General features: G+C 43.4%; 1 protein-coding gene across 1 annotated transcript in view; it reads right to left on the bottom strand.

Annotated features, from left to right (window-relative positions):
• NLRP2 (NLR family pyrin domain containing 2) overlaps positions 1-24,855 on the bottom strand; it is a 36,758-nt gene extending 11,903 nt beyond the window's left edge. The window contains 7 exon segments of the mRNA XM_034986520.1: positions 1,702-1,866; positions 3,629-3,799; positions 17,937-18,051; positions 18,054-19,364; positions 19,367-19,531; positions 19,680-19,754; positions 24,576-24,855. Of these exon segments, the coding sequence (XP_034842411.1) occupies positions 1,702-1,866; positions 3,629-3,799; positions 17,937-18,051; positions 18,054-19,364; positions 19,367-19,531; positions 19,680-19,754; positions 24,576-24,855 (2,282 nt within the window).
• Positions 24,856-25,431: the final 576 nt, after the last annotated feature.

Genomic DNA, 25,431 nt, shown 5'->3' with positions numbered 1-25,431 from the left:
AGTTAAAAATGCAAATCCTCAGAAACTCTGGATGCAGAATCCACCAATTTCTGTTTTAGGGTGTCCTGTATCACCTGGAAGATTCCTGGGCCACATCCTCACGATTCAGAGGATCTGAGTGAGACCCAAGAATTTGGGTTTTAACAAGTTCCCAGGTGATGCAGCTGCTGCTAGTCCAGAGACCACATGTTGAGAACTACTTATTTAGAAATCAGTCAGTCAAGCATATCAGGCAACAAGGTGCCCATACTCTATCCCTGGAGAGAATATTCTTACTATGGAGAATGGAATTTCATTGGGACCTTATGTGCATCATGGTCTTTGGAGTGGGGTTTCTAAAAAAAAAAAAAAAAAAAATCCTGGTTCTGCTATTTACTGTATACGAAAATGTGGCCAAGTTACTTAACTTCATCAAACCTCATTTCCATCTTTAAATTGGAAAGAAGTCATACCCTCATGTTGAGTGTTTATTAAAGTTGATAATTCACATGAAGTGCTAAGTGGACTATGTACCATATAACTAAACTTAAGTAAAATTCAACAAAAACACTTTCTTCTCTTAGAGTCTAACCTATAATAGAGGAACCAAAGTTAACTTGGGCATTGGAACACAAAGTAGAATATTTAATGGCTTCCCATAAAATAAAACAATTTTTTTTTTAAAGATTTTATTTATTTGACAGAGAGAGAGATAGCAAGAGCAGGAGCACAAGCAGGGGAGTGGGAGAGGGAGAAGCAGGCTTCCCGCTGAGCAGGGAGCCCAATGTGGGACTCGATCCCAGGACCCTGGGATCATGACCTGAGCCGAAGGCAGAGGCTTAACGACTGAGCCACCCAGGCGTCCCTTTTTTTTTTTTTTTTTTAAATAAAACAAATTTATATGGAGTCTCCTCCTTCCATTTTGGGTATCCATTTACTCCTTGAGAAACAATTTAATACCCCCAATCTTCAAATTTCACACTTTTCCTGGTGAATCCTCACAGGAAAAAGAAAGGAAGGTCATCGGTAACAGTCAATTATGGCAGCGGTTACTATCAATAATGCAACAATGAATACATGTGTGCTTGGACTTGGTCTCATTCAGTCCTCAAATCCTTGGGAGATGTGCATTACTCCATCCTACTGATGGGGATAAGACCTAGTTAAATAGCCCAAGATCATAGCAGTAGAGGCAGAACCACAATCTGAGACCAACAGATCACCTTAAACTATGTTCCTATTGCTACTCAAAAGTGGACAAGTGAGGATCAATGGAACCCCATGATGATTAATGAAAATCCTCACAGAGAAATCACGTGGAGAACATCCCAAGGTGAGATCTCTCAACCCAGAGGAATACCAAGAAAGGGAAAACCTGATGCTCTCAAAGCATCCTTGCCTGGACAGATGAATCTGGACAGCATCCGGTATTCTGAATCATGACATAGGAGAAACATAAATCATGAATAAATTCTCTCAGAGAGGATTGTATCCAGTTTCTGAGCATTTCTTTGGACTCTTATGGATAGTTGTTCTGGTTGTTCAATGATCAATACAAGTGGAAACTAAACTCCAGCCCATTTTCTGTTCTGGGCCATGTGCCCTGAGTAGGAGTTTCTAATCAGAATAAGGGATTCCCCCCCTCCAATTTATAGAGTTGCTATATAGACTTGTGGCAGCGCTGTGCACATGCTGGGAGTTTTCAGTGATGGTGGGATATACCTTAGGTATTGCAGATTACATTTTGGGTGTCTCAAGATCTCACACAATATGGGAAGCATATCATTCTGGTCATTTCCTTGAAGGGTCAGATGCGTGAGAGTCTCATGACCACCAAAAACAATGCAGAAGCTCTGATAAGCATCTGCTGGGAAAATATTTTTGAGGCTAGGGAAATGACAAGAGAGGTGAAATCTTGCATTTCTGTATACATGGGAACAAAGGGCCGAAACAGGTTTAAACATGGGAAATGTTCATATTTTCCACCTCCATTGAGGTGTGGTCAAAAACCATATATATTAAGGTATAAAACTTAATGTTTCAATATTCTCCTACCTTGTGAAATCATCACCACAATCAAGCTAGTGAACATACCTATAATTCACATAATCACTATTTCCTTTTTTTTTTTTTTTTGTGGTGAGAACACTTGAGATCAAGTCTCTTAGCAAATTTCAAGTATACAATGCAGTATTGTTAACTGTTGTCACATTGGTTCACAGTTACATCTCCAGAACTCATTTTGCATTAACTGAAACTTTGTATGGCTTGACTAACATCTAATTTTAGAAACGATTGGAAGCCCCAGTTTCTTTTGCAAAGGGGAAGTTGGTCATCAACAGTCGTTTCAGACAAAAGCTGTTCTGCGACTTTTTGAAAGAGATAAGGAAGGGTAGTAGCTTCTTCCCCTGAAGTGTTACCAATGGGCACATTTCAGGAGCACTATGTCCTGCTCAACATCTTCCATGTAGAATCAGGATCACATGGCCGGTGTAACCCTAAGTGGCAGAAGAGCTCCTTCTTTCTCTATATTGAGCAAGAAACCTGTGAAAGAGGACACCTGCATCTGGAGAGGGTCTTGCTGGTACCAAAGCCCACTTTGCCGACTAAATAATGTTTGCTCTCCTTCCCTAAACCTCCCCTGCAGTCTGCCCATGTGTAAGCTTCCAGGACTTTTCCAGCACACGAGCAGCACAGGTGAGCTCCACAGGAAGACCCTGAGGTGCTGTCATAGGTGGATATGAGCACACTCTATTCTGATTACAAGTATTTAACTTGTGTAATTACCTTTTTCTGGTACTTCTGAGCCCCATCATTTCTTCCCAACTTCATTCAACTACATAGATTTTTGGATCATATTCAGACACACATACCCAGCCCAGGTCACAGGCCTATCTCAGCACATCGACACCATCTCTCCAACAGTGCTCCCAGTCAGGGGTGATTTTGTACCCCCTGGGGACACCTGGCAATGTCTGGAGACATTTTAGGTTGTCACAACTGGGCATGTGTGGGTGTCACTGGCATCTGGAAGGTAGAGGCCAGGGCTAGGGCTAAAAATCCTATGATGCACAGGACAGGCCCCCACAACAAAGAATTATCGAGCCCAACCCCAGTGTCTGCAGAGGTCGAGAAATCCTGTTTACGCACAGCCCTATGGTTGTCTTAATGGGATTAAAGCTGCCCCCAGGATCTGGATGTTCATCACGGTGTTTTGTGGACAGCCAAATCATATTTCACATTGTATTAAAATTACTTTATAAGAAAAAGTAGAATGGTGGTTGCCAAGGGCTGGGGAGAAGGGATCATGGGGAATTATTGTTTAATGGGGACAGAGTTTCAATTTTGCAATATGAAGAGTTCTGGAGATGGATGGTGGTGGTGGTTGCATAATTATACATTTAAAAATGCATAATTGTGAACTTAAGAATGGTTAAAATGTTAAGTTTTATGTTATACCACAATAAAAAATTGGAAAAAGTTACTTCATATGATTCAGTAGACAAATGTAAGGTATGAACCGTCTCAATTATGTCTTGAGTACCCAGTTGGACTTTGGGAAAGGAATTCAAATATTGGTCCAATATTAAAAATCTAAGGAATATCGTTATGCCCTAGGGTTTTAATCCTGGGATTAGCTTCTACTTACACCACTCTCTGAAGATTATGGGTAGCAGAGTCTATTTTTTCACAACGAAGCTTCACTGATGAAGTACTAAGGAAGCTCTGGCTGATGTCTAGAAATACCAGATTCTTGTTTGAGTTGAACACGGAAAAAAGATCCACCCAGAAAGGAAACACATATTGATCATTCTGGAACCTACTGGGATGAGGCAAAGGAGAGAATTTACCAAATACTGCTGGAGAGAAAACTAACATTCGTCCATCACTGTGAAGATATTTTGGGGGGGGGGGGTTTCTCTGGGCATATACCCCTAATAAATAAGTAGTAGCTCTGAAAGTCAGATGATTTAATCACTTAGCATCACTATCAGACAGCTCATCACAAGACATATCACTGGAGAAAGAACTCAAACTTTTTTTTTTTTTTTTTAAGATTTTTTATGTATTTGGGGGACTTGGGAAAAGATGGTGGAGGAGTAGGGGACCCTATTCCAACCTGTCCCCTGAATTGAGCTGGATATCCACCAGACCACTCTGAACACCCACAAAATCAGCCTGAGATGTAAGAAGATATATCTGGATCTCTACAAACAGAATATTGCAGATAGTTGATTTTGAGGTATGAAGCAGGGAGCTGTGATTCCGCAGGAAGATATTGGAAGATAAACAGAATGGGGGGGGGGGAGCCGTTGGGATCCTGCACCGCCGGTGTGTGAAAGCCTCCTGCACTGGGGACAGGGCACAGACTTGCAGACTGGTAGCGGTGGGGAAAGGACTTTAGGGCAGGCCCCCAGACTGAAACCTGGAGTGGCAGGGCTGCACGTGTGAACTGGGGGTGGCTGGTGGTTTTAGAAGCACAAAGGGCAGAGACGTGCCCTGACCTGGAGGCGAGCACTGGGAGTGCTGCTGAGCGGTGCACAACCCAGGATGCTGCAGTTTTTAGCAGCATAGACAGAAATGGAGATAGTGTGGCCTGGAGAGATCACTGAAGAACTGTGATCTCTCTGTTCTGAGGCAGAGGGTTGGAAACGGTCTCTTCTGCTCTGACTCTCGGAAGAGACGCGGAAAGCCACCGGGGAAAGCTGCCAGAGAACAAAAGCCCCCCAAAACTGGTTTTCACTTAGCCCATCCTGTGCCACAGGGGGCAGGGCAACTCTGCCCAAATAGGGTTGCCTGCGTAACAGCGTGGCAGGCCCCTCCCACAGAAGACAGGCTGGGAGAACAAGAGGCTGACAACCCTAAGGTCCCTATAAAACAGGTGCATCTTGCTTGGGTTGTGGTCAATAATTTGGATTCTGTACATTCCCTCAACCACCCCTCAACAGAATGACTAAGAGGAGGAACCCCCAAGATAGGAAAGACTCAGAGACTATGACTTCTGCCACTGATTTACAAAAGGATACAGATATAACCAGGATGTCAGAAATGGAATTCAGGGTAGCAGTTGTGAAGACAATAGTTAGAATGGAGAAATTGATTAATGGCAACATAGAGTCTCTAAGGGCAGAAATGAAAGCTGAACTGGCAGAACTTAAAAATGCTATCAATGAGATCCAATCTAATCTTGATACTCTAACAGCTAGGGTAAACGAGGCAGAAGAATGAATTAGTGATCTAGAAGACCAATTGATAGAAAAGAATGAAAAAGAGGAGGCTTGGGAGAAACAGCTCAAAAATCCATGAAAACAGAATTAAAGAAATAAGTGACGCCATGAAAAGCTTCAATGTCAGAATTATTGGGATACATAATGGGGTGGAGAGAGAGAGAGAGGACTAGAAGATATATCTGAGCAAATTGTAGCTGAGAACTTCCCTAATCTGGGGAATGAAACAAACATTCAAGTCCTAGAGGCAGAGAGGATCCCCCCAAGATCAAGGAAAACAGACCAACGCCCTGGCATGTAATAGTAAAACTCTTAGAAATCTTAGAACCAAGGAAACCATCTTAAGGGCAGTTAGGGGGAAGAGATTCCTTACGTACAGAGGGAGGAACATCAGAATAACGTCAGACCTATCCACAGAGACCTGGCAAGCCAAAAAGGCCTGGCAAGACATATTCAGGGTACTAAATGAGAAGAACATGCAGCCACGAATACTTTATGCAGCAAGGCTGTCATTTAGAATGGATGGAGAGATGCAGAGCTTCCAAGACTGGCAGAAACTGAAAGAATATGTGACCACTAAGCTGGCCCTGCAAGAAATATTAAGGCGGGTTCTATAAAAGGAGAAAGACCCCAAGAGTGATATACAACAGAAATTTACAGAGACAATCTATAGAAACAAGGACTTCACAGGCAACATGATGACAATAAATTCCTATCTTTCAATAATCACTCTCAATGTGAACGGCCTAAATGTTCCCATAAAATGGCACAGGGTTGCAGATTGGATAAAAAGACAGGACCCATCCATATGCTGTCTTCAAGAGACTCATTTGGAACCTAAAGATACATCCAGACTGAAAGTGAAAGGATGGAGATCCATCTTCCATGCCAACGGACCTCAAAAGAAAGCTGGGATAGCAATTCTCATATCAGACAAATTAGATTTTAAGCTAAAGACTGTAGTTAGAGACACAGAAGGACACTATATCATTCTTAAAGGGTCTATCCAACAAGAAGATCTGACAATTGTAAATATCTACGCCCCCAACATGGGAGCAGCCAACTACATAAGCCAACTATTAACCAAAATAAAGAGTCATATTGATAATAATACGTTAACTCTAAGAGACCTCAGTACTCCACTCTCAGCAATAGACAGATCAGCTAAGCAGAAAATCAACAAAGAAACAAGAGCTTTGAATGACACACTGGACCAGATGGACCTCATAGATATATACAGAACATTCCACCCTAAAACAACAGAATACTCATTCTTCTCGAGCGCACATGGAACTTTCTCCAGAATAGACCATATACTGGGTCACAAATCAGGTCTCAACCGATACCAAAAGATTGAGATTATTCCCTGCATATTCTCAGACCATAATGCTTTAAAGCTGGAACTCAATCACAAGAAAAAATTTGGCAGAAATTCAAACACTTGGAAGCTAAAGACCTCTCTGCTCAAGAATGTTTGGGTCAACCAGGAAATCAAAGAAGAACTTAAACAATTCATGGAAACCAATGAGAATGAAAACACATTGGTCCAAAACCTATGGGATACTGCAAAGGCAGTCCTAAGGGGGAAATACATAGCCATCCAAGCCTCACTCAAAAAAATAGAAAAATCCCGAATTCACCAACTAACTCTATACCTTAAAGAGCTAGAGAAAAAGCAACAAATGATTCCTAAGCCATGCATTAGAAGATAAATAATTAAAATTAGAGCAGAGACCAATGAATTAGAAACCAGAAACACAGTAAATCAGATCAATGAAACTAGAAGTTGGTTCTTTGAAAGAATTAATAAGATCGATAAACCACTGGCCAGACTTATCCAAAAGAAAAGAGAAAAGACCCAAATTAATAAAATTATGAATGAAAAGGGAGAGATCACAACTAACACCAAGGACATAGAAACAATTATTAGAAATTATTATCAACAACTATATGCCAATAAACTGAGCAATCTGGATGAAATGGAGGACTTCCTGGAAACCTATACACTCCCAAGACTGAAACAGGAAGAAATTGACAACCTGAATAGGCCAATAACCAGGAACGAGATTGAAGCAGTGATCAAAAACCTCCCAAAAAACAAGAGTCCAGGGCCTGATGGATTCCCTGAAGAATTCTACCAAACATTCAAAGAAGAAATAATACCTACTCTACTGAAGCTGTTTCAAAAAATAAAAACAGAAGGAAAGCTTCCAGACTCATCCTATGTTAAGTGAAATAAGTCAAGCAGAGAAAGTCAATTATCATATGGTTTCACTTATTTGTGAACATAAGGAATAGCATGGAGGACATTAGGAGACAGAAAGGAAAAATGAAGGGGGGGGAATCAGAGGGGGAGATGAACCATGAGAGATTATGGACTCTGAGAAACAAACTGAGGGTTTTAGAGGGGATGGGGGTGGGGGATGGGTTAGCCTGGTGATGGCTATTAAGGAGGGCACATACTGCATGGAGCACTGGGTGTTATATGAAAACAATGAATCATGGAACACTGCATCAAAAACTAATGCTATAATGTGTGGTCACTGACATAACAGAATAAAATAAAATCGAGGGTTTTAGAGGGGAGGGGGCTGGGGGGATGGGTTAACCCGGTCCTGGGTATTAAGGAAGGCATGTACTGCATGGAGCACTGGGTGGTATAAGAAAACAATGAATCATGGATCACTACATCAAAAATTACTGATGTATTTTATGGTGACTAACATAACAATAAAATAAAATTAAAAAAATAAAGTTAAAGATTTTTTATATATTTGAGAAAGGGCGAGCGAGCGAGTATGAGTGGGGTGAGGGACAGAGGGAGAGGGACAGACTCCCCACTGAGCAGGGAGCCCAATGCGGGGCTTGATTCCAGGACCAGGAGACCATGACCTGAGCTGAAGGCAGACGCTTAACTGACTGAGCTTACTAGGCACCCCAGAACTCAAACTTCTTGCATGATAATCTAACAGAGTGTTAGAATAAACCAATATTCTAAGATCATTGATAAAAGATTGAAAGCAATATTCATCACTGATTAAAAAAAAACTGAGTGATATACATGTCAGAGGAGATTTGAATATCTGATGGTGTGTCCATATAAATGATATTCTCAATCTAATTTACAATTATATTTGTAACCTAAAATGATGTCCATAAAAACTTGAGAAAATATAATCACAAACTTATCAGAGAATGTTTATTTTGTTCTGTGGTTGCTTCTGGGGGTAGGGTTTGTGTAGGTGATATGATTTCTTTATCTTTTTCAGTATTGCTTTAATTTTCTATTTATATATGGGTTCTTTGCAATCAGAAAAAAATTGACTTTCAGGAAAATGTTGCAAACACTTGAAACCATGATGTGTCAGAAAGTTATATTGTATGATGACTAACATAATATAATAAAATTAGAAAAAAAACCATTTTAATTGTTGATGGGGAAATACTGTGGGACCTAAAGAGTAGTCTAATATCTGAAGGGTTTTGTGGATAAAATTGAAGGTACAAGTGTGTAAGGAATAAGAGTAACCAGTAAGATAAATATAATAACAGAGAGCCAAATGTAAATGAAAGAAGCAGCTGGAATTTGAGCTCTTATATGCTAGGCACCTTGAACATTTTTATTTTTTTATTATTTTTAAAATTTTTATTTTATTACATTACATTAGTCACCATATAATCCATCATTAGTTTTTTTTATTATGTTATGTTAATCACCATACATTACATCATTAGTTTTTGATGTAGTGTTCCATGATTCATTGTTATATGCTAGGCACCTTGAACAATTTTAGAATTAGGCATTTAAAACATACTACTCTGAAAAAAAAATAAAACATACTACTCTGGAATAGAGGCAAGATGGCGGAGGAGTAGGGGACCCTATTTCAACAGGTCCCTGAATTTAGCTGGATATCTACCAAACCATTCTGAACACTCACGAAATCAGCCTGAGATGTAAGAATATATATCTGGATCTCTACAAGCAGAAAATCTCTGGCAGTCTCAAGGTATGAAGGGCAGAGCCATGATTCTGCAGGCACATATCAGAAGATAAACAGAAGGGGGAGGGAGCCGCCATAAGCTGGCACTGGGAAGGTGATAGAACACCAGAGCGCAAAAGTGTCCATGCTGGGGACCGGGCACAGACAAGAAGGTGGTAGCAGCAGGGAAAGGACTTTAATCCAGCCCCCTGACAGGATCCAGGAGCTGTGGGTGTGCGAACTGGGGGTGGCTTGTGGTTTTAGAAGCACAAAGGGCAGAGACAAGACTGGGCCCTGGGATTGATCTCTGGGAGAGTTGCTGTGGGGTGCACCACCGGGGAGGCTACGGTTTTTAGCAGCGCAGATAGAAACAGAGACTGCATGGCCTGGAGAGCTCAGTGAAGAGAAGATTACGATTTCTCTGCTCTGGGTCAGAGGTTTGGGTGCGGTCATTTCTGCTCTCTTGGAAGAGACACAGAATGCCACCAGAGAACAAAAGCTCAAAAAACCGGTTTCCACTGAGCCTACCCCCTCCCACCGCCCCTAAGAGGGGGTGGGGCAACTTGCCCAAGCTGGGTTGCATGAGTAACAGCGTGGCAAGCCCCTCCCCCAGAAGACAGGTTGGAAGAACAAGAGGACAACAACCCTAGGGTCCCTATAAAATGGTGCATCTTGCTTGGGTCGTGGTTAATACTTTGGACTCTGTACATTCCCTCAACCACCCCTCAACAGAATGACTAAGAGGAGGAACCCCCAACAAAGAAAAGAATCAGAAACTATGGCCTCTGCCACAGACCTAATGGATATGGATATAAGCAAGATGTCAGAGATAAAATTCAGAGTAGCAATTAGGAAGTCAATATCTAGGCTTGAGAAAAATATTAGTGACAATATAGAATCTCTAAGGGCAGAAATGAGATCGAATCAGGCCGAATTTAAAAATGCTATGAATGAGATGCAGTCTAAACCAGATACCCTGACAGCCAGGGTAAATGAGGCAGAAGAATGAATTAGAGAGCTAGAAGATAAGATGATAGGAAAGGAGGAAGCCGAGGAGGCCTGGGATAAACACCTAAAAGCCCAAGAGAGCAGACTGAGAGAGATTAATGATGCCATTAAACTTTCCAATGTCAGAATTATTGGGATCCCTGAGGGGTGGAGACAGAGAGAGGACTAGAAGATATATTTGAGCAAATCATAGCTGAGAACTTCCCTAATCTGGGGAAGGAAACAAGCATTCATGTCCAAGAGGCAGAGAGGACTCTTCCCAAGATCAGAGAACAGATCAATGCCTCGACATATAATAGTAAAACTCACAAAGCTTAGAACCAAGGAAGCAATCCTGAAAGCAGCTAGGGGGAAGAGATTTCTTATGTAGGAGGGAGGAACATCAGAATAACATCAGACCTGTCCACAGAGACCTGGCAAGCCAGAAAGGGCTGGCAGGAAATATTCAGAGTACTAAATGAAAAGAACATGCAGCCAAGAATACTTTATCCAGCAAGGCTGTCATTCAGAATGGATTGAGGTAAAGAGCTTCCAGGACTGGCAAAAACTGAAAGAATATGTGACCACCAAGCCAGCCCTGCAGGAAATATTAAGGGGGTTCTATAAAAGAAGAAAGACTCCAAGAGTAGCATAGACCAGAAATTTACAGAGACAATCTATACAAACAGGGACATCACAGCCAATAGGATGTCACTAAAATCATATCGTTCAATAGTCACCCTCAATGTGAATGGCCCAAATGCTCCCATGAAATGGCACAGGGTTACAGGTTGGATAAAAAGACAAGACCCATCCATATGCTATCTACAAGAGACTCATTTTGAACCTAAAGATACATCCAGACTGAAAGTGAAGGGATGGAGATCCATCTTCCATGCCAGCGGACCTCAAAAGAAAGCTGGGGTAGCAATTCTTATATCAGACAAATTAGATTTTAAGCTAAAGACTGTAGTTAGAGACACAGAAGGACACTATATCATTCTAAAGGGTCTATCCGACAAGAAGATCAAACAATTGTAAATATCTATGCCCCTAACATGGGAGCAGCCAACTACATAAGCCAATTGTTAACCAAAATAAAGAATCATATTGATAATAATACTTTAATAGTAGGAGACCTCAACACTCCACTCTCAGCAATAGACAGATCATCTAAGCAGAAAATCAACAAAGAAACAAGAGCTTTGAATGACACATTGGACCAGATGGACTTCATAGATATATACAGAACATTCCACCCTAAAACAACAGAATACTCATTCTTCTCAAATGCACATGGGACTTTCTCCAGAATAGACCACACACTGTGTCACAAATCAGGTCTCAACCGATACCAAAAGACTGAGATTATTCCCTGCATATTTTCAGACCACAGTGCTTTGAAACTGGAACTCAATCACAAGAAAAAATTTGGAAGTATACTTCAAATACTTGGAGGCTAAAGACCATCATGCTAAAGAATGTTTGGGTCAACCAGGAAATCAAAGAAGAACTTAAACAATTCATGGAAACCAATGAGAACAAAAACACATTGGTCCAAAACCTACAGGATACTGCAAATGTGGTCCTAAGGGGGGAATACATAGCCATCCAAGCTTCTCTCAAAAATGTAGAAAAATCCCGAATGCACAAGATAACCTTACACCTAAAGGAAGTGGATAAAGAACAACAAATAAAACATAAACCAAGCAGGAGAAGAGAAATAATAAAGATTAGAGCAGAGATCAATGAAATAGAAACCAAAAAAACACACAAAAAACACAAAAAACAGTAGACCAGATCAACGACTGGAAGCTGGTTCTTTGAAAGAATAAGATTGATAAACCTCTGGCCAGATTTATAAAAAAGAAAAGAGAAAGGACCCAAATTAATAAGATTATGAGTGAAAGGGGAGAGATCATGACTAACACCAAGGAAATAGAAACAATTATTAGAAATTATTATCAGCAACTATGTGCCAATAAATTAAGCAACATGGAAGAAATGAATGCCTTCCTGGAAACTTATAAATCACCAAGACTGAAACAGGAAGAAACTGACAATCTGAATAGAACAATAACCAGTAATAAGACTGAAGCAGTGATCAAAAGCCTCCCCAAAAACAAGAGTTCAGGGCCAGATGGCTTCCCAGGGGAATTTGATCAAACATTTAAAGAAGAAATAATACCTATTCTTCTGAAGCTGTTTCAAAAAATAGAAATGGAAGAAAACCTTCCAAACTTGTTCTATGAGGCCAGCATTACCTTGATCCCAAAACCAGGCAATGACCCCATCAAAAAGGAGAATTTCAAACCAATATCCCTGATGAATATGGATTCCAAAATCGTCAACAAAATCCTAGCTAATAGGATCCAACAATACATTAAAAGGATCATCCACCACGACCAAGTGGGATTTATCCCCAGGATGCAAGGGTGGTTCAACATTCACAAATCAATCAATCAATGTGATAGAACACATTAATGGGAGGAGAGAGAAGAGCCATATGGTCCTCTCAATTGATCCAGAAAAAGCATTTGACAAAATACAGCATCCTTTCCTGATTAAAACTCTTCAGTGTATAGGGATAGAGGGAACATTCCTCAAGTTCATAAAATCCATCTATGAAAAACCCACAGCAAATATCATCCTCAATGGGGAAAAGCTGAGAGCCTTTCCCTTAAGATCAGGAACACTTCAAGGATGCCCACTCTCACCACTATTGTTTAACATAGTACTAGAAGTCCTAGCAACAGCAATCAGACAACAAAAAGAAATAAAAGGTATTCAAACTGGCAAAGAAGAAGTCAAACTCTCTTTGCAGATGACATGATACTTTATGTGGAAAACCCGAAAGACTCCACCCCTAAATTACTAGAACTCATCCAGCAATTCAGTAATGTGGCAGGATACAAAATCAATGCACAGAAATCAGTTGCTTTCTTATACACTAACAATGCAGCTGTAGAAAGAGAAATTAGAGAAATGATTCCATTTACAATAGCACCAAAAACCATAAGATACCGCAGAATAAACCTAACCAAAGATGTAAAGGATCCATATCTAGGAACTACAGAACACTCATGAAGGAAATTGAAGAAGACACAAAAAGATGTAAAAACATTCCATGTTCATGGATTGGAAGAAAAAAAATGTTAAAATGTCTATGCTGCCCAGAGCAATCTATACCTTCAATGCCATCCTGATCAAAATTCCAATGACATTTCTCAAAGTGCTGGAACAAACAATCTTAAAATTTGTATGGAATCAGAAAAGACCCCGAATCACCAAGGAATTGTTGAAAAAGAAAAACAAAGCTGAGGGCATCACACTGCTCGATTTCAAGTTATATCACAAAGCCATGATCACCAAGACAGCATGGTACTGGCACAAAAACAGACATATAGACCAATGGAACAGAATAGAGAGCCCACATATGGACCCTCAATCTATGGTCAAATAATCTTCGACAAAGCAGGAGAAAATATGCAATGGAGAAAAGACAGTCTCTTCAATAAATGTTGCTGGGAAAATTGGACAGCCACATGCAGAAGAATGAAACTAGACCATTCTCTAACACCATACACAAAGATAAACTCAAAATGGATGAAAGACCTCAATGTGAGACAAGAATCCATCAAAATCCTAGAGGAAAACACAGGCAGTAACCTCTTTGACATTGGCCACGGCAACTTCTTTCCATCTCCAAAGGCTAGTGAAACAAAAGTGAAAATGAACTTTTGGGACTTCATCAAGATAAAAAGCTTCTGCACAGCAAAGGAAACAGTCCACAAAACAAAGAGGCAACCCACAGAATGGGAGAAGATATTTGCAAGTGACACTACAGATAAAGGGCTGGTATCCAAAATCTATAAGGAACTTCTCAAACTCAACACCCAAAAAACAAATAAGTCAAAAAGAGGGCAGAAGAGATGAACAGACACTTCTCTGAAGAAGACATACAAATGGCTAACAGGCACATGAAAAAATGTTCATCATCATTAGCCATCAGGGAAATTCAAATCAAAACCACATTGAGATACCACCTTACACCAGTTAGAATGGCAAAAATGGACAGGGCAAGAAACAATGAATGTGGAGAATTTGTGGAGAAAGGGGAACCCTCTTACACTGTTGGTGGGAATGCAAGTTGGTACAGCCACTTTGAAGAACAGTGTGGAGGTGCCTCAAAAAATTAAAAATAGAGCTACCTTATGACCCAGCAATTGCATTACTAGGTATTTACCCCAAAGATACAGATGTAGTGAAAAGAAGGGCCATATGCACCCCAATGTTCATAGCAGCAATGTCCACAATAGCCAAACTGTGGAAGGAGCCGAGATGCCTTCAGCAGAATGGATAAAGAAGATGTGGTTCATATATACAATGGAATATTAGCCCTCAGAAAGGATGAATACCCACCATTTGCATCAATATGGATGGAACTGGAGGAGATTATGCTATGTGAAATAAGTCAAGCAGAGAAAGACAATTATTATATGGTTTCACTCATATGTGGAACATAAGGAATAGCATGGAGGGCATTAGGGGAAGGAGGGAAAACTGAAAGGGGGAAAATCAGAGGGGGAGAGGAACCATGAGAGACTATGGACTCTGGGAACAATCTGAGGGTTTCTGAGGGGAGGGGGGGTGGGGAATGGGGTAGGCCAGTGATGGGTATTAAGGAGGGCATGTGTTGGGATGAACACTGGGTGTTATATGCAAATATTGAATTAGGGAACACTACATCAAAAACTAATGATGTACTGTATGGTGACTAATATAATAAAAAAAAAACCCCACTACTCTGAAGTAGGTACTGTGGCTACTTGAGGGTAATGGAACAGAAGCACAGAAAGTATCTAACTCACCCTACATCATCACATAGTAACAGAGCTCTAACAGAGACAGAGCTCAAAGTGAGACAATAAGATCCCAGCACCTACGTTATCTCCTACCATCTTCTATCCCTCAGCCTATAACTGTGCTCAGCTGATTTGAAATCAAGGCATCCAGTTTTCAGAGCATAAAAATTTATCTGAATAATTGACTTCTTATTTTCCACTCTGCCTCTAAGTCTTGTGAGGCTGGTCATTCATGTCACTCTGTTTTCTGAAGGATAATTGTCCTTCCTCCTACAGAAGGGCAAGTCTACACAAGACCGTGTTTGGGGGTTGCTCTTACAAAGGCACTAATGGAAGGGTAACTTTATTTGAGTCAATGTGAATACCTTCCTAAGTTTCAAAAGAGCCGGGAGAAGAAATAAGCAGTTTCTAAAGGCTAGAAACTTCATTAGTAGATTTGACTCAATAGGGAGCCTGGGTGGCTCAGTTGGTTAAGCGACTGCCTTCGGCTCAGGTCATGATCCTGGAGTCCCGGGATCCAGTCCCACGTCGGGCTCCCTGCTCGGCAGGGTGCCTGCTTCTCCCTCTGACCCTCCCCCCTCTCATGTGCTCTCTCTCTCTCATTCTCTCTGTCTCAAATAAATAAATAAAATCTTAAAAAAAAAAAAAAAAGATTTGACTCAATAGCAAGTCCTACACAAAGCAGACATTTTGTGGTTTGAAATAGGGAAGAAAAAGAAGCCAGACAGAACTTAGATTCTGTCAGCTCTAGAGCCCATGGCTGTGTGTTTTTTTTTTTTTTAAGATTATTTATTTATTTGACAGAGAGAGAGGGAACACAAGCAGGGGGAGTGGGAGAGGGGGAAGCAGGCTCGAGTCCTGCAGGACTCGATCCCAGGACCCTGGGGTCATGATCTGAGCTGAAGGCAGACGGTTAACAACTGAGCCACTCAGGCGCCCCATGCCCACGGCTGTTTTAAGACGAGGTTATACCTTTGGTTTTATTAGTGGTGCTTGCCTCAATGAAAGACCTACTTAAAATTAACGACCTCATTGTAGAACTTCAAGCAACATGAGGAGGACAAGCCATTATAAAGCTAGTTTGTGATTTTCAAAGAGCACGGTCCAAATGCTCTCTCATGGGGAGAGAAATCTGAGGCTGTGTAGGATTAGCGCGATGGTCTTATCAAGGTAAGATAATCAAGCCATTATGTGGACACGGGCTCCTTACCACCCTGCTACCGAAGGAGGTGACCTGACTGAAGGCATCTTGTGAGTTAAGCATCCCAGGAGTTACAGACCAGCAATGTTATGGGCCTGCTGTGATGAGCAGGACAGAAAGGAAAGTGGCAAAAAGCACCTGAAAGGAACGTTCATGAAAAGCGTCAGTTTGCGTTTCGGATCAGAAAGACCATAATCACACCTAAAGACATCCGTTGCCTTCTTCTCAGATGGCAATGCTCCAAGAACCAAGCAGCCCAACTGTGGGTAATTACCTGTCATTTTAACATTGGCACCATTGCTGGTTTTAACCAAACCAATGTTAAAAAGAAAAAGTAGGGGCGCCTGGGTGGCTCAGATGGTTAAGCGTCTGCCTTCGGCTCAGGTCGTGATCCCAGGGTCCCAGGATCGAGTCCCGCATCGGGCTCCCTGCTCCGTGGGAGCCTGCTTCTCTCTCTCTCTGTCTCTGTCTCTCATGAATAAATAAATAAAATATTAAAAAAAAAAAAAAGAAAAAGTAAAAATAGAGACTATTTTGACTTGGGATCTTGGATGGGATAGAGAGAGGAGGCTATTTGTGCAATCTCATTTTCATTCAAAGCAGCTCTTTGATGCCCTCCTGCAGAAGAAAGATTTAGGCAAACCAGCATGTGGGCCTGTGTAAACACTTGGATGAGAGAAGAAACAAAATCAGGATACGGACAAAGGGATAAGGTCTGTGGACTGCTGGTGATCTGCGAGGTGGAGAAATGTTCATGCCCAGCTGTCATGGTCCTAACGCCCCCTGGGGTGACTCGAGTTCATGGCTCTCTGCTAAATGGGGAAGGAATGTGAGGGAAAGTTAAGGGAATGTATAAAACAGACACCTCCAACAGGAAAGCCAGGAGGGCATTTTATTCTGGCTCCATATGCATGAGGATTTCAGATACTGATTTCGGATGACAACCTAGGGTTGAGGAGGGGCAAGTTGATAAAATAAATGCCAGTCTGTGGTGGTGGGGGGGGAGGGCCCTACACAGGACCATGAGCAGGGATCTTGGATCGTGACAGGAGGACTTCATAAGATAGCAGACTGGAGTTCTAATCCCACTCAAGCACGATTTTCTGAAACCAGGATCCTCAGCATGGATTCCTCAACATGGAAGATTACACGTAGCCACCAGGTGATAAATAGTATTTGGAAAGTCTTTATGAGCTGAGCTGATGTTACTTGAGCCTACATCAAGAATAGAAAAGCCTCATAACTGACTGGGGTAATTTCATTGTGTCAGTTGTGTTAGGCAGGTATCCATGATCACCGATGGGGGGTCAGCTTTCAGAAACCTTGTTGAATCAACCTCTGACTTCACATCTTTAATGCCTTTCCATCTCTCATGCCAAATGGGACAATCCCATACAAATGGGCAACCTTGACAACCAACATGAGGACTGAAATAAGGTCGAACCATTTGCAAAAATTGCTCAGTTAAAGAAAAAAGGAGACAAGTCTCAAAACAAGGTCTAGTTCCAAAGACCCCACCCTTAATCTGAGCATTGTGCTCCCCACCTTGAACGGCAAGCCGGCAGAAGAAATTCTGGCAAGAAGAAAATTCTGACCCTAAGCCACAGGGAGCAGGACACTCTGCCCTGTTCCTAATGCAGCAGGGGATGAGGCTGAAGACGGGGCACTAACAGTGAACAGGGCAGGTCCTTACCGGTCAGCCTGAGCCTCTGATTCCCATGCAGCATCGTTCTCCAGGAACATCCCCTTTTCTACCCGCAGCCACATTTTCTGCAAGTTTTCACAGTGCTTGAGGCAGAATGCGCGTGCACCATGTCCGAGGTATCTTGCAAATGCAGGGACACTTCCGTGACCTGGGCCATGGCCTCCTTCACAAGCAGCTCCTCTTGGGATTCGTAGAGACAGTACAAAATCTCCTTCGTGTCGGTCACCGAGGAGAAGGGTCTGTTCTCGGCGGACCTTATTCTGCATTCCAGTAGCTCCTGCTTGACCTCCGTGGACACCGGGCAGCCAAACGTGGTCCCCAGCTCCCTGGCCCTCTTTTCATTGGCGAGGCCGAACAGGAAGCGCCCCACGGGGGCCAGCTGGGGGTTCTGGAGTCCTTCTTCCTTGCACAGCAGCCTCTGCACACCCCCAATATTCCAGCCGGGGCTCCCCGCGTCCTGGTGGTCCTCGCTGCCCAGAACGTAGAGCGCAGCGGCCAGGAACTGCTGGACGCTCAGGTGGACGAAGCAGTAGCAGCCCTCGCAGTCCCTGCCCTTCTGGAGGATGCTCCTGTCCAGGAAAGGGCGCAGGTCCGACTCGTCCATGCCCAGCCTGCGCAGGTCGTGTCCATCAAACACCGAGGTCTGCGCCCACGTGCCCTCGGCGGCCAGCAGGCACAGGGCGCGCAGCGCAGCCCCGAGGTGTGGACCCGGGCAGCCGCCCCGCGCGGGCGCGAACCGACTGCAGAGAAAGCACAGCAGCAGTGACGTGGCGGTCTGGCAGGTGGGGCGGGGGTCCTCGCCCTCGTCCATCCGCAGCCTCAGGCAGGTGCACACCATCCAGCACACGGCGGGCGCCGCGCCCATGCGGAACAGCGCCGCATTGCTCTTCATCAGGTGGAAAGCGCGCAGCGCCTGAGCCTCCCCTCCAAAGTGTCGCAGGCAATACGCCCTCCTGTCGCGTTCTGAGAGCCCTTCCAGCTCCACCAAGAGTGGCCGCTCCACCAGGAACCGCAGCTCCCTCAGGGCCTCGGGCCGCGTGGTGACCAGTAGGGTGGCCGTGGGTAAGAGCTTCCTTGTCAGCAAGCTCCCCAGGAGGACAGGCGCAGGTCTCTGCGACCTCCAGTCGCCACACAGGCCCTGCACCAGCGCCCCCACCCCCGAGGGCACGCGCAGCTCCTCAAAAGCATCAACGACGAGCAGGAGTTTCTGCGCCTGGGCGAGGACCTGCGGAAGGGCATCCTGCAGGTCTGGGGCGCTCGCAGCCAGCAGCTCTGCGAAGGAGCACGTCCCCTTGCGGCTGAGCACCTTGCAGCTGAGATAGAAGGCGCGGGGGCAGGTCTGTGCCAGGTTGTCCTGTGTCCAGTCCAGCATGCACTTCTTGGCCAGAGTGGTCTTCCCCACGCCGATGGGACCACCGTGTGTGGAAATGGCCCTGCAAGTATTTTAGGATTACAGAATGGGATCAGTGTCTCATATCTTTGGGTGACAGTGTGAATGTTTTCACTGGCTCCAGGCCAAAAGTTCTTCTTCCAGAGTTGCTGGACTTCCTCTTCGAAAATACTTCTATATTTATCCTGTTTACCTTCAGTGATAGGAGGTAGGGGATAGGAAGGATATAGCTGGTTATTCATTAGAAAAAAAATACTTTGTGTTAAGTAGGAAAGAGACAATAGAGAAGTTTATAAAGAACTACCTGACACCAAGCTCATCCAGGAAGATAGGATACAGACCTGGCTTTTCTCCTTTGAAAACTTCCTTTGCTTCTTCTGGGTTTCTGACATCTTCTTCCTGTACATGTGTAAGTGCTACAAGATACAAATTAAAAATGAGCTTGACACAAAAACATGTGAATTTCTTTTACCAGAGATGTGGTGTTAAAGCAGCCTCCAAGGAGTGCAGAATCTAATCTCTGTCTATATCATGTGCTGGGAGGTGCAACAGCCAGGTTTATAGAGATGAACAGAGTAAATGACCTTCTAAACCAAGTCACCTGCCTCTCCTCTGTAGACCCATAACAAGAAATATTTGTTCTAGTCGCTCTACCAAAACTCAGTGTGATCTATTGAAACTACTTGTCTATCCTTCCTGCTGGACTAGACTGTGCACCAGGATATCAGGAGATAGACCTTCATACGGCCCAACCCATTATAGCTGCTCAAGTATCTGAGTAAACAAGTGATGTCATGCCCATGTGGAATGCCAGACAATTCCTGAGTATCTGCCCAAGGTAAATGAAAACGTGTATGCCAAGACTAGCACATGAAGGTTCATAGCAGCGTTATACAAGGCAGTTACAAAGTAGAAAAAATTCAGACATCCACCAATGAACGGACAATCGAGTGTGGCATATCCACATAATAGAATATTACTCTGTAGTAAAAAGGGACGAATCAGTGATACATGCAATAATATGGACAAACTTCAAAAACATTATGCTAAGTGATGAAAGATGACAGGAAAGACCACATGTGTCCAGAAAAGGCAAGTCTAGAGAGACAAAATAAAGTAAGGGTTGCCTGGAACTGGGGGACAGAGACCAGGGAGTGACCACATGTGGACATGAGGGAACTTTTTGGGTTGATGTAAATGTTGTAAAATCAGATAGTGGTGATGGTTGCAAAACTCTGTACGTTTACTGAAAGTTAGTAGTAGCACATTTAAAATGATTGAAATTTATGGATACATAGATTGTACTTCACTAGGGTCATTAACAAAAAATACTGGCAGGCTGACTTGAGCAACTCGCTGACGTTAAACGGACCACAGAACCTGTTCAGGAGAGTCACCCTCCTATGGCACATCTCAACTTTCTCATCTAGGGAGTTGAGATTACTAAAGTCTGAGCATCTGAGTTTGAAAAATCAAAGAAAAACTCCATACGGTACACAAATTTTCTGTGAACTACAGGAATTCCAGTTCTCTCCAACGGTCCTTCCCTTGCTTTGTTCTTAAGTGAGGGAGGAAGGCATTCTCTGTGAGACAACTGGTGATTATAAATAGTGGCAAAAATGAGGTTGGGGAGATGGAGCTCCCAAAGGGTGGGGGCAGAGAGGTCACAACGGGGTGGGGTATGTGTCCCTTGGCTTGCTCCAACCCTGGGTGTTCTAAGACCAACCTGGCTCCTTTTCTTCTGCACACTGTTGGGTTTCTTCCAAGTTTGCACATTTTGGTTCTGGAGTCCTGGTGATCCCTGAGAAAAGAGGGGACATTATAGGCTTGTCACTAGGTTAGTATTGAAACTTTTCCCCGGGAGAGAGTGGGACTTCAAGAGAACTTATGTTTGACAACTGGGTCTCATACTTAAGCCCTGATGACATAAAAAGGACCTTAACATGTTACTGGAGATAAAGTGTCAAGCCACGATCTCAGGCTTCCATGCCTCTTCTGGCTTCCTATGGTGGCTTCTTATGCAGTTGAGAACACACAGTGAGTGTTCCATGGGAGGGAGGTGTATGCACAATAATCTCCAAAGGCCCAATGAGCCACAAGACTGAAGAAAAAGGCTGACCAGTCCAGCTTGACAAGAAATGGTTTATTTAAAAATTTTATTTATTTGACAGAGAGAGAGCACAAGCAGGGGGGAGCAGCAGGCAGAGGGGGAGAGAAGCAGGCTCCCCGCTGAGCAGGGAGCCTGATGAGGGGCTCTATCCCAGGACCCTGGAATCATGACTTGAGCTGAAGGAAGATGCTTAACTGAGCCACCCGGGTGCCCCCAAGAAATGGTTTATTAAGGGGACAGAAGTGTGTCTTGGGCAGCTCTAAGACCAGCATATCTCCATGACCCTGCTTTCATAGCCCTAGAGGTTGGGAGTATGAGCAGGGGTCCATCCAGGAGGAGGATGAGAGTGGTGTGGGCCACAGTCCTATCTCCAGAGCAGGTCAAGGACGTTATGCCCTGAGGATGTACTTAAGGGTGTAGTTAAACAACAGGAAAGACTGTGAAAGTGTGTGTGTGTGTGTTTGGGGTGGGGGTGGTGGAGCTCAAGAAGGCTGCAGGTCACAGAGTGCTCATCATGGTGGATTTATCCTAGGTGGAGCCAGTCAAGTTCACACGTGAGAGAAATGAGCACATGTGCACAATTACTCTGTCTTGAGGGCATCAGAAAGCTTTCATGGATTAATTTCCTGGTTTCTGATGAGGTAGAGAAAACCACACTGTCCAGGGAGGGAATATAGGAACAGGGTGGAGTCCTGAAAGGAGAGGAAGTACTTTAAGCTCAACACTGGATAAAGAAGAGGAGAGTCCAGAAGAGATTCCCAGGAGGCAATTGGCTGTGGGCATCTAAAGTTCAGGGAAAATGCTGGTCTGAAGTTATCCTTTGGAAAGACTTCAGGCATAAATAGCCAGTAAGACTCCAAGGGATATCTACCAGGACCAGGATGCTGAGTGGTAAAATGGCCAGCCAGTCATCCATTTGAAGATGAGGCAGAAGAACAAGAATTCTGAAAGAACAGAAGAAAAAATAATCAACAAGCAACAAGGCAAAGGCAACAAGGTCATAAAAGCCAAGAACAGGATTCTAAAGGAAGAATTCTCTGTGCTTTTAGCCCAAACACTTAATGGAACGAATACCAACTTTTTAAGCAGGCAGGATTCCTTAAAGCACTGCCAAATGTAAGGTCTGATGGACCACCAGTCTACCTTTGACCTTTATTTAGGTCATCATTGTGGAACCTTTTAACACCTTGTGTATTGGTAGAAGTCAGGACACCCGGGGTTGAGATTATCAATGGTTGTGCCTTTGCTCTTCACACCACCCTCCCGTTTACTGTTGCCTTGAGCCCAAGTCATATCATTAAGGATACTGGGGATTTGGGATGTTGAGAGGAGAGAATGTTGAAAATCACTAACTCAAAAATCCTTTTGGCTGGGGTTAGCAAACTTAATTTTCTTGCTCCTGCAAAGGGCCAGACAATAAATGTTTCCTGCTTTTCGGGCCACACCTCTCATCTCTGTCCTCGTAGGGCAAAAGCTGTCACAGACAACATATAAGCAAATGAGTATGCCGCGTGCAAAGAAAACTTTGTTTATGAATACTGAAGTTTGAGTTTCTTATGATTTTCATAGGCTATAAGACAGTCTTTTGATTCTGCCCCCCCCGCCCCCTACCATTTAAAAATATAAGAACTGTTCTTAGCTTGTGGGAAGGTCAAAAGCACATGGCAGGTTGGATCCGGTTGGTGAGCCTAGTTGGCCAACTCTTGCTGCAGGTCAGTCTAAAATCCAGCTTGTCCAGATCCAAGGGAAAGCTCATGCTTTCCTGCATCTGTGTGTGCTTACTGACTTCTGGTATAAATACCGCCTCCCTGAGCTCCCCAGGTCTCACTCCTCACCCACCTGCATGGCAGCAGAGAGGAGGGCTTGTCTTTCTTTGCATCCTTAGTGCTCAGCACCGTGTCTTGTCTAATTAAAACAAGCTCCTGAATTCCAAAATCTCACATGAAAAGTAAATGAGGTAGCTTATCTAATGCTGGAGGCTTGTTCCAAGAGACTCCAGAGCTGCTTCTGGTAGAGGAGGAGGTCGGGGAAACCCGCACTTTTCAGAGCCAGATCCTTACAGGTGCTACGCTCAGAGTTTCTTCATGCTATTTCCAAATTTATAATCTCCAGAGGCCAGCTAGGGGTGAAAACCCTCACCTGTCCATTGAAGACAGGGAACATTAAGCTAAAAACAGATCCCTCACTGGAATAAAACTGGTCTTTTTTTTTTAAGGAAAAAGAAAATTGTAGGTAAGGCAGAGCTGTTTTGAATACCCCTGCCAAAGAGGAAGACAGAAAAGGTCCCCTAGAGCAGAGTGCTCTCCAAAACAAATATAACACCTGTCACAAAAGCAAGCTACCTATGTAATTTTGTATTTTCTAGTAGCCACATTATGAAAGGTATAAAGAGGTACAACTAATTTTCATAATTTTTATGTATCTAAAATGCTAACACTTAGATGTGTAGTCAGTGTAAGAGCTGCTCATGAGATGGTACATAAAAGCATTCTGGACATCAGTGTATTTAAGCTCCTGAGGAGATTGCCCAGAATGGTAAAAGTTGACAACCACTGACCTAAAACACTGTTCTCTACTCAGGGGCCATTTGGCAGTGTCTAGAGACATTTTTGGCTGTTGCGAGTGAGGGGAGTGTGCGCCTAGCATCTAATGGGTGGAGGGGCTGGGATGCTAGCCCTGGGGTCCCAGGGATGCTGCTAAATATCCTGCAATGCAAAATAGGTCTCCTCACCCAGCCCCAAATGCTATTAGTGCTGCTGATCGAAGGGAAGGTAGGGGTTTGTGAGTGTGTGGAAGGAAACATGAGTGGGAGCTGAAAACCAAACAGAAGGTGTGTAATAATTTAACATCTTGGATGTATACGAGAATGGGATATAAATATACTCCAGGAACAGTCTTAGAAAAGAGAAGGGATATAGATAGACTGAGGAGGCCGGGGAAGGTATACAATACCTGGACAGAGTAGAAATAGCTAGAATGAGAGATACCACCAGACTTTATGAAGGTCTAGCATTTCAGTTCAGGACAGGGGGCCTCTCCAAGGCTCAGTGTTATTCCTATACATGTAAAACCCTGGAGGCTACTCCTCCTTCCTCCTATGACACTGCGTGGGCTCATTTCTACTTACCCCTGAGCTCATCCTTTGCTTTCTCAGACAGATCTGTTTGGTTCATCTTGTCAAAGACCTGGATGGTCACCATCTCTACCCAGTGGCTGGGGCAGTGGTTGGTGAGAATTTCTGCCAGTTGCTTCCCATCAGCCTCCTCTACCTCTGTCTCAGGGATGTGCTGTAACTCATCTTGCAGGGAAAGGGGCCTCAACAGAGACTTGAACTGGCTCGGCTCATTCTGGCTGAGCTGCTCCAGGAGGGGCTGCAGGCTGAAACCCAGCTGTGCAGAAGGTTCCATCTCACCCTGCATGAGAGATCCAAGCTTTGGGCATTAAAGAATTAAGGAGAGAAACGAAAGAGACAGCAAATTGGTATTCCTGTCTTAAATACTGGTTGCTTCTGTGCCAGAAACTGGGCAATTCTCACTCCTGACCTGCTGCTTTAGGAACCAACTCTCCAAAGTAGGAAAAATTCACACAGAACTCCCTTAGTTTTTGCCTTGACACAGTGGTTCCCATTTTGAGAGTCTGGGACTCTTTTGAGAGTGTGCAAATCCCTGAGGATAGGTAGGAAGTCCATGCGGAGGCATCTCCTGGACCTAGCAGATCATGTTAGTTTTTAGTAAATTTGGTGTACAAATGAGCTAATGAGAACTACTCACTTCAGCTCTCTAGAACAACCTGACATGTTGTTGTCTTAGGATGTTTATGGACCTTGACTACAAATATTGAAAATATTTGTACAAATATTGAAAATATCTCAACAGAGACTCACCAAGCAGTTGAGTGGTACACTTTTTCAATTTGCCATTGCTTACAAAGAGTTATTTCTCGACCTCAACTGACATGGGTTTGAAATTCTATTCACTGAACAG

Source organism: Mirounga leonina, unplaced genomic scaffold (genome assembly GCF_011800145.1).
Source record: "Mirounga leonina isolate KUSES-001 unplaced genomic scaffold, KU_Mleo_1.0 Mir_376, whole genome shotgun sequence".
In the NCBI taxonomy this organism is placed as follows: Eukaryota; Metazoa; Chordata; class Mammalia; order Carnivora; family Phocidae; genus Mirounga; species Mirounga leonina.
The sequence above is the reverse complement of the archived record's forward strand: the minus strand, read 5'-3'. Positions and strand labels throughout refer to the sequence as shown.